Raw genomic sequence first — 10,108 nt, forward strand, 5'->3', positions numbered from 1 at the left:
GCAGCTTTGAAAACCTCAGATTTAGCAGACAAAAACTCATATCCTATCTCAATATGACTGAATCTAAAACTGCAACAACTTCATTTTTAAATCATCAATAAAATAAAAGTATAGAAATGAAATTAGTCCAGTTCTCTAAGAGCAATTTCGAGAAAAACAGTCAACCAAACAGTCAGGTTTTGGACTGTGGCAGGAAGTTGGAGTACCTAGAGAGAACTGACACATGCACAGGGAGAACATGTACCCAGCAGCTCTAGTCAGAACATTTCGTACACAAAGTATTAAACTCTACAGCTAGCTTTTGAGGTGGCCAAAGAAATAAAATCTAAACACTTAGTTTTTTTTCTGTCATACTGAAAAACTTTGATACTGATGCAAAAAGAACAGACAAAAAGTTTGAATTTAAAGCTCCTTCTGTGTCGATTCTGAACAGTTTATTGTCCAGAAGCATAGAACAGATTAAATATGTATATTTTTACATCGTAATGCGACTTGTTTACCAAACATGAGTTCAGGAGAGGAGGTTGTTGTGCTCTCCCAGTGAGAGATCCAGCTGCAGGCTGCACCCCCTGAGGAACTGACATGGAGAAACAACACCACCACCAGCACTTTTCCCACATCCCTGCCTCCCTCTCATGCTCCTCTGAGCATCTCCTCTCTGTTGATCTAACCGCTGCTCCTTAGCAACCTTCACTAAGTGTCGGCTGAGAGGTTTGTGTTCCTCGCTGTGATCTAACCACAAAGATAACGAGCCAGCATGTTCCAGCACCTTTGTCACCAGTTTAATTGTAACCCTCCTTTGTGATGAACAAGCAATCAGACGAGCCTTTCACCAACAGCAGTAAAGACTGAATTATCTCTGCAAGCAAAGAATATGTGAAAAAAAGCTCTGGAGAGTAACATTGTTGCTTTCTCACGTTTGATTTTCTTTCACAATTTTTTACATATATACATTTTTGTATTTTTATATAGTATTTTTCAAAATTCACTTTTTCAGATTCAGTTTGATGAATTGCATTCTTTTCAAACTGATGCATGACTGCTTGAAATGTTGACGTTTGTGCGACCCCTGACGCACACTCTGCCTGCACACCTGCCTCACCTTTGTGCGCTTTAAATCCCTCCACCTGCAGAATGAAACTGCTCAAATGGTATCAAGTTACTGTGAGCCATAAGCAATTCAGATCCAGCGAAGTGAGAAATTACTTTTAGCTCACCTGTAAAGGCAAAATGCATGAGAGGAAAAAAAACTGAGTATGTCGTTACGGAAACCCACCTTGGAGGCTGATAAGACGCATGAGCAGAAGAAAGATAAGTACTGTGAGCTTGGCTCTTGCTGTTCAGCCCTTTTATGAATAGGAGCGCTGCTATAACACCGCGACATACAAGATGAGGCATTGCTGCAGAATGTTAAAGAGGAAGCTTCATCAAAAGACACAGTTTAAAAAGGACTTTGATAGTTAGACCTCATTAATTTCTAACCCATATGGACAATCCTGTTATGTCACACAATGGGTAAAATTTAATCTGCAGCTTCAGCAATTCCTTTATCAAGAAGAAAGGAAACAAGAACCGTGACGAAGGTTAGGCTTCATTCCTAACAATGTGTTTAAAAAATGGATTGACTTTAGTCATGCTTGGCTGTAGAAAGGGTATTTGTTATGGTTGGTTTAGGAATCAAACCCACATGCAGAACACCACTTGGAGACTGATAAAAAGTTCAACAGAGTTTATTAAAGGTTGCACAAAGATAACATGAACTGGATTCAGGTAAACTGGTCCGGGCGGGATTCTCAGGCGTCTGCAGAGACGGATAGTTTGATTAGCCAGGTTAACAGATGAGTTGTTGAGTTTTCAGATGTTTCTGTAAATACCTTGAAGAGGTCCAGGCTTTCCTTTCTGAGAGAGGGAACCGGTTGGGTCCAGAGACTGTTGGTTCAGCAGAGTGCTCAGCAGCAGCAGCGTCTAGCTTCTGACTTTCTAGTGACAGACCTTGGTTTGAGGGATTAGCTCTTTCCTTAAGAGCAGCAGGTGGATTCCAGAGTGAGATCTTCAGGTTTGGCTCTCTAGGGCAGGCAGGCAGGTAACAGGTTAAGCTCATCCAGAGCTTCAGACGAGAGACAGGTTTCCTATAAGCGAGAAGACAGAGGCGGGTTAGAATTGGGTTTCTCTTAGAGACAAAGATTCTAGTAGTTCAGAGGCTCAGGTTCGCTAACCAAACTTGGTCAACACTGCAGCGTTGAAGGAAGGTCTGGCTGCTGATTATAAAGGCAGGTCTCCTGATGGGCTCCAGCCCAGGAGATCCACAGCGCACTCTGCTGGAGAAGGGTGGTGAATCTCCAGATCCCAACAGTATTGCTCTCTGAGTTCATATTTAGCCCCAGATGTAATTAATTTGGTCATAATTTTACTTTAAACATCTGAACATGCAACGCTCTGCTCTTAAAGGTATTGTGGAGGATTTTACGCAAACTTTTTAAAAGACCCGCCCTCTCCACTTAGATAAATGTGGGTGGGAGAGCATGCACAAGGCCATTTTTCCTCGTGCACGCTCTGTTTAAAACTTGCTGTTGTCATAGCTCATACAAGCTTACTGTGTCAGAAACATACGGCCTAAATCCCTCCATCACTATATAGAGCGGAGACTATATAGTGGACTTTAAAGCGAACTCAGTTAACTGACCGAACAGATGATCACTACTTTTTGCTGCGTTGGTTACGTAACTCATCCTTCACTGCATGTTATCTACGCCATTTTTGTTATTTGTCGCCACTGATAACAAATCCCATAATGCTTTGAGAGGGGAGCTCTTCATGCAAAGCATTCTGGGATATATCTGCCTCTTCTGAGGCCTTTCTTATCTTCGTAGCTCACCACAGATATAAGCCTGAAAAGGCACATGTGCAGAAAAAGATAGCTGATTGGACGAGTACGTTGGATGGCCTTACGTGAACAAAATGATTGACAATTAGGAGGACCACTTATTGAGATGATCCACACGGAAATAAAACATTGTCCTCTATACCTATAAAGGTTCTAAATCATGCTTTTTTAAAGATATTTAAAGTGACCTATAGTCAGATACTCAATTAAATTAAAATACTTTATAAATCCCAAAGGGAAATTAAATGTTAGTTGTTTTTTAATCCAGTTGTTGTAGGCCTGCCTACCTGATTGGAGAAAGTTGCCATTAATTACAGTGTAAGGTGAAGGTAGCTACTTCTTATCTAGATATTCTCCAACTGCTCATTTTCACACAGCAAGGAGGCGCTGCTAATCAGAAAGCACAACTTTTTTGTTTTAATTAGAAGTGCATGAATCAAGCGAAATACCAATAATTTAGACATAGGAATAATATTATTACAGCTAAAAAGAAAAGTTGATTATGCAGAAAGTACCCTTAAAGTTTGTTTAGCCCACCAGCAAACATCAACAGTAAATGATGTACATCCTCTTTCCATCTGCTTTTCCTATTGGTGCACAAACCCCCCCCCCAGAATAATAAAAAAGATAGTAAGATTTTTTTTTTTCCTGTTGTTAAACTGCCACTATACTCTTCATAAACAACTATCATTTAAATGTTTCATATCAAATGTTATATTTCTGTATTTATTTCTTTACTTGTTTATTTGTAGTACCTCGTCACAAAAACAAATTCCTCGTAGGTTTTTATACACTACTTGGTAAAGGAGAATTTTCTGATTCTGAATTCGCCGACGGAAGTTTAGAATCCTCCGAACATCACAGCGCATTCCCACACGGGAAAAAACTGCTAATGTTGTAACTCACAGTTGAGTGGGTTAAAAAGAACTGCGTGGGACCGGTAAGCCAGGTGTGCTTGTCTATTTTTGTGAAACCTGCACGTCTCCAAATGGAGCTAATGTGGGAAAACAGAGCAAAGGTAATTTATTGTAAATGTCATATTGTTTGGGAAGATGAAAGATGAACAGATTGAGCGATCACTGTGGTGGTCTCCCTCTGGCCTTCACAGTTTCTATATTTTTTTTATCTTTTTTTTTAAATGATTCTGCAAACCGTGTTGTATTCAGCCTCAAAAATGATTGATATCCTGATAAACCTTGAGCGTAATAATACAGATCAGGAATATTGTTACCGATGTCTATCTCACCTAAAAAAAACAGACATTAGGCAAATCCCTATCTGATGCCTCAGCAGAGGTAAAGCTAAATGCAGTGTACTGTAGCAAAAAATTATTCAAATCTGATAGAAACAGGGAGAAGGAAGCTAAATTAATACATTTTCATACCAATATTGACTGTATGATCTGGTTGAACTGTAAAGTGCCTTGAAGTGACATGTGTTGTGAATTTGGCGCTATAGAAATGAACTGAATTGAATTGAATTGAATATGGTGGCCTCTGAACTATTACACTCGGACAACATAATTTACTCTCATTTTGTATACACTGAGTTTCTTAAAGTGATCAAATGTGAACATTGAGGGAGAAAAAAACATGATGCAAAAAACAAAACAAAAAAAAACACCTTGATATGGTCAGTCTGTGACATTAGAGTTTTTTCAACAGTTTAGCTGCCTGATGGCGGTGGGGAAAAAGCTGTTTCTGAACCTGCTGGGCCTGCATTGAATGCTGCAAAGTCAAAGTTGAGGGGTCATTGATGATGTCACGGGCTCGGGATATGCAAATGTTCTTTTTACTCCTTGTACATCATTTCATACTTGTATATTCTACCTGCTATATCTAAAAAAATATTTTAAAACTATTCTGTATATTCTTAAGAACTTTGCACTCTTCAAGTGCACTAAACTGGCATGCATTTCTTCACTATCACATGTTCTACTTTAGTATAGCTATTTTCCCCTGATAGTTAGTCTCAACAAATCTACCCTTATTGTATAGACCTGCGGTTTAAAGATTGATCTACCCAGAAACCTTTAGCTACAATCGTCAGTTAAATCCAGACTTGCTCCTGCTTATTTTGTTTCCCACTGCCATCAGACTGCTGAACTGTTGAAAAAATAAAGTCTAAATCACGTCTCTAAATCAAGACTCTGCATTACACTAATAACACCAAACCAAAAATTCTACATAATTGCACCATATATTTTAATGCTCTGAACTTCCATATCAATGCATTGTTTGCACCATGTATTCTCTGCCACACTGTTTACATCTGATCCCTGCTGCACTCATTTACTGTCTGAAAAGCTGTACTAAATTAAATTTCATTTGGTATAAACTCTATCCATACAAAATGACAGTAAAAGTTGTCTAAGTCTGTCTAAGTTTAGACATGCAGAGCAGTTTGCTAAAGCTACCTTGCTTATCCTGTGTTTTTAAATGTCTAATTGATCCCTGGATTCTAACAGATTTCTATACTGTTAGAGACATGTAGATAAAGCTTGCAGATGAAAATCATTCCCTGCCTTATAAACTTAGCTTTTTGATATAAGTGTCATAACCTGACTAGTGGTTCAGATCAGGGTGCAGTTGGTCCTTGTGTACTTTAGTGTTCGTTCATCATTCTTTTTCAAAAGAGTAAACAGTTTCTGGAAGACGGTTCATTTGGGATTTCCGCTTTGCGCTGATAAATAAAAGAAACAAACAGAAATGTCTATTTTGCTTTCAAATAACATTGTAATACAAATAAACAAAGTAAATGTTAAAACATTTATTTTGTATTTCCTACAGTCTGCAGAGGATAAAAGCACCAAGAGGCCAGTGTCATGTTGGTTTCCAGTTTCTTAATCCACATGCAGAACAACAGGAGTGAAGTAGGAAGGAAATCAGATCAATCAACAGTTGAAATATCAGTGAATGGTTTGGGTCCTTGGAGGGTCGCCTCTGCACACTGCTGAGCAGAAAAAGGGAGAAGATGAGTTTGAGGTTCTCGGCAATAGGAAAAGTTTAAAAACTGATCTTACTTGGGTTCGAAACATTCCTTCATCCAGAAGGGAGGGGGGTGTGGGTTGTGGTCTTGGTTCCTTTGTGGGTGTCCAGATTCCAGAGAGAAGTTTCAACTGACTGAGTTTAGGTTTATGATGTCCAGACTACGGAAGAGGGCGGACAAGGTTAACTCAGGTGTGGAGGAGGAAAGGGGAGCGATCCGACTGCCAGCTGGTGAATCCAGCTTATGATCAAGCTGAGGAGTTGATGGAGGGACTCGGGCAACTGGTGGGTAACAGCAACATTGCTGCGTCGGTGCATGCGCCAAGCCCATAGAGCAAAATACTCTATCGCTGCAGGTGTTGTTTCAAGAAAGTCATGTGACTGTCGACTGACAGACACACTAAACATATTCTGATAAAGAATGTCTCGTCTTTTCTGGTTTATCATTAAAACTATCAAGAAGTTATATGTTTTACATTATTTAATGGCTGCCTCTAAAATATCAAAATTTCAATTTAAACATAGATATGAAATAATACAATATAACCTACAATAACTTAAATATATCATTGTACCAGGTCAGGCATCCCCAAAATCGGTCCTCAAGGGCCGCTGTCCTGCAGGTTTTGGAGGTTTCTCTGCTTTAGCACAGCTGATTCTGATTACAGTTCAGCAAAAGCCTGTTTATCAGCTATCAATGTAAATCAGCTGTGCTGGAGCAGGGAAACCTCTGAAACCTGCAGGACAGTGGCCCTCGAGGAGCAATTTTGGGGATGCCTGTACAAGGTCATCAAATCAATTCAGTTTAGTCTGTCAAATAAGCTGCCTGTAGTGTCTTTAAAGGTCCACCAGGTGTCAGTACTCTGTGAGACAGTATCAACTCCGTATCGATACAGTTTGGCAATGTGTCGAATCGCTTCAGGAAACTAAAAAATAATTTTCTTCTGTTAATATGTTCTATACATATTAACAGAAGAAAATTATTTTTTTTATCACTTACTAAATATGTTGATTATTATTTCAATATTCAATTAATTCCAATAAATTTTTTCAGCCCTGATTTTAGTGAACTACACCGTAACCACAGCTGCATTGGGGCTCGCTGCCAGAAGCGAGGCTGCAGTATACAGGCGCCAATGAGCAGTGAAACTGTCAAAGGATACAACTGAGATGGATAGAGCTGATGTTTAAACCATCAACCTTCTGTTTGCAGGACAAACTCCTGTATCGTACGCCACTGCCTCCCCAATATCCTAAACACGCTGTAGAATGTTAGTATATGTCTGCTTATCACTAATTACACCAGCGTATGTCTCAGGAATAGTCAGTCAAATCACCGTGTCAGATCATTCAGGCCCTGCCAGGTCATCGCCTAGTTCTTCCAGGTCAGTAGCCTCACCAGGTGGCCTTTCCTTAGGAATTACTAAAAACTAAATGACTATTCTTTCCCCTTTTTGTATCATTCTATACTATTTTTTCTTTCTTTAATACATAGAAACAAGGAAGGAGCATCAATTGTTGTTAGAAATATTCTGCTCTTCAGCTACAGATTTTTGGAACAATCTGTAGCTGCTCATTTTTATGTTTTTTTGTTTTCTTTCCAGAAATAGAGCAACAAATTAGTGCAAAGTACTCAGACCACTGACTGCTAATTAGTTCATAAGGACATTTTTGGATTCATTTGGAAAACAAAAACACACTTATTTTTTCTTAGTAATTATGGTTTTGATATTGAAGTAGTAAAAGGATGAAGCCCACAGGGATTGTTTCAGCTGCTCTCTGTCGATAGCTGCTGGGGAATATGCAGAGCAGGCCCAGTGACAGGAATAGACCAGAGTCAGCCATACAGAAATCTCCTATTTCTCCTGATACACTCTGATTAATTAAAAATGAGAACAGCGGTTTTGCAAACTGCAGATTTACTGTACAGCAGGATCCAATTGCTCAATGACTAATAGTGGTTGTTCTGGGGCAGTTATTGACAAAGTAAACATATATCCAATGCTAAAGTGCTGAGATATATGAAACCTGTGAGTTGGTGCTTCGTCTGGTTGAATTTTTCCATTGCTTTGGACTTTGTCTGAGTACTGATTTATTTCCTTTCTCTGAGAAAATTCTCCAAGATTTGCCAAATTTCTGGCTCTGCTGCAGGCATGCAGCACCAATACAAGGGTTCTGCACAACCCTTCTGTGTCAACTAGGGGGGGGAGGTTGCTTGAGGACCCAATTGCGGGGATGAGTGAAGCAGAGATGAGTTATTGTTGGTTTAATGAAAAACTGAGGCAGACATCCAGAAATACAAAATACAAAGAACCAAAAAAACCCCAGAAAAGATCAGGAAAAATTCAGTTGGGGAGTCAGAGACAAGGAAGCAACTAACAACAACAAGGAACCAGGAAAGAGTGACTGAACATGAGGTGTATAAATGGGAGACTGAACAAAGACCAGGCTAATTAGCGAATTGGGAGCAGTGGTGGACGGAGGAGTCTAGAAGGGAGCTAGGGAAGAGAAAAACCTACCAAAGAGGGCAGCAGAGTGCAAACAATACCTAAGAACTCAAAAACAATAAAAACCAACTAGATAGCACACAATGAAAATGAAACCAGAAAACTAGAAAACACAGAAAGAAATGAATCAAAGTATAACTGAAAACTAAAAAAGGAAAAATTAAACAGAACCAAAAAGTAGAGTCATGACATTCTGAAACTAGATGAGAGCGACGAGTTCATTGTTCAGACTTTTCTGAGGGCAACCAGTCTCTGTGATAAGCACAGAAAATCAATGTTGTATTTTTAACTCATACAACAAAGAATTCAGTCTGTTATATTAATTATTTTAGATGAGTAACTGCTATGAATACACTTTTTATTGTCAGTTCTGCTTTGATTAATTCCCCACCAGGCGATAGCAGGTACCTTAATGAGTCATATTCAAAGTATGGAGCGCTATTTAAAACTCTCTCCTACCCTTAATGAGTTGTTAACATCATCATGTGTGTGGTCATTGATTGGTTGTCCCTTTGAGTAAGTAAGTTCACTTTTTGAGGTAGAGGTGAATGCATGCTTGCCTTTAAATCCCTCATCTCCCAGGCTGACTCATGAAGCAGAAAAATAGAGTCACAGTTAAACGGCTGACATATGAAGGAAATATTAAAATCTACAGTTTTCCAACGACCTGATCCCTGAAAAATGACAAATGTCAAAGTGTTTGTTGTGTCAGCAACCTTTGCTGTGTTATTATAATTGTAGAGTGTGTGTGTGTGTGTGTGTGTGGGAATATAGGTAAGCTGGGAGTTGTGGGAGAAAGATACCGTCTGGTCTGACAGACTTGTGAGCCGAATGACTGACAGGAATAAAATTGCTTGGGAAAGGAAGTGAGGCAGCTCCCATCCTGCCTCCCCTGTCCTTCGTCTTCACCACATCCATCGTATCTACCAGTCAGTCTGTAAATGTCCCACTACTGTAAATGCTCTCTCTCTCTTTCTCTTTACTCTTCCTATCTTCTTTCTGAGGCAAGCTTCTCCCTTCCTTTTTCACACCAAGCTGTCGAAGGGAAGAAAAGCTGGCAAATTAACTGATTTTTTATCTCTTTTTTCCTGTGCTTTAAAGCCATGCATCAGGCTCTGGACACCCTAAGCGACAGCACCAGTTCGACAACGGCTAATGACCTGGATCTCATCTTCCTCAAAGGCATCATGGAGAGCCCAGTGGTGAGTAACACCTTGGACCTTCAGTGATGAAGACATATTGGTAAATACTCGATTTGGTTGTCCGCATATACAGCTCCTTGTAGAAAAGATTAGGATTTTAAAACCACAAATGACAAAGTCTTTTTGGTATTTTTATGTATGGAATCATCACAAATCCTGAAATGGAAGAAAAATGGCCGCTTTAAAAAGTTGTTATCAATACATTTATATCCAGCCTGCTAACTCAATACCTCATGCAAACACCATTTGCTGCAGGTAAAGCTGCAATCCTTTCAACGTTTGTTTTAACCTATCTTAAATGTGCATTGCACAAGTTTAAAAAGTAAATATATCATTTACTTTTCTTTGCAACTGTCAATTCCATCAGGGATTATGAGAAGATACACATCAACGCCATCACTACCAACTCCAGCACCAATGCTGTCTCCAGTTAGAATAAACGCTGTTAAAATGTCATAATTCTACAAAATAAACTGTTCAGCAGTTAAGCTTTTATTAAACAGGTTTCTCCTGTTTTTGATTCAAATC

At 39.3% G+C, this 10,108-nt stretch overlaps 1 protein-coding gene across 2 annotated transcripts in view; it reads left to right on the top strand.

Annotated features, from left to right (window-relative positions):
• Positions 1-10,108, top strand: part of mpp2 (membrane protein, palmitoylated 2) — a 79,338-nt gene that overhangs the window by 23,763 nt on the left and 45,467 nt on the right. For both annotated transcript variants that reach the window (XM_015384750.1, XM_015384749.1), the window contains exon 2: positions 9,480-9,580. In XM_015384750.1, coding sequence (XP_015240236.1) covers positions 9,480-9,580 — 101 coding nt within the window. The remainder of the gene's footprint in view (positions 1-9,479; positions 9,581-10,108) is intronic.

The sequence above is a fragment of the Cyprinodon variegatus genome, unplaced genomic scaffold, assembly GCF_000732505.1.
Source record: "Cyprinodon variegatus isolate N-32 unplaced genomic scaffold, C_variegatus-1.0 Scaffold322, whole genome shotgun sequence".
NCBI classification, from domain to species: domain Eukaryota; kingdom Metazoa; phylum Chordata; class Actinopteri; order Cyprinodontiformes; family Cyprinodontidae; genus Cyprinodon; species Cyprinodon variegatus.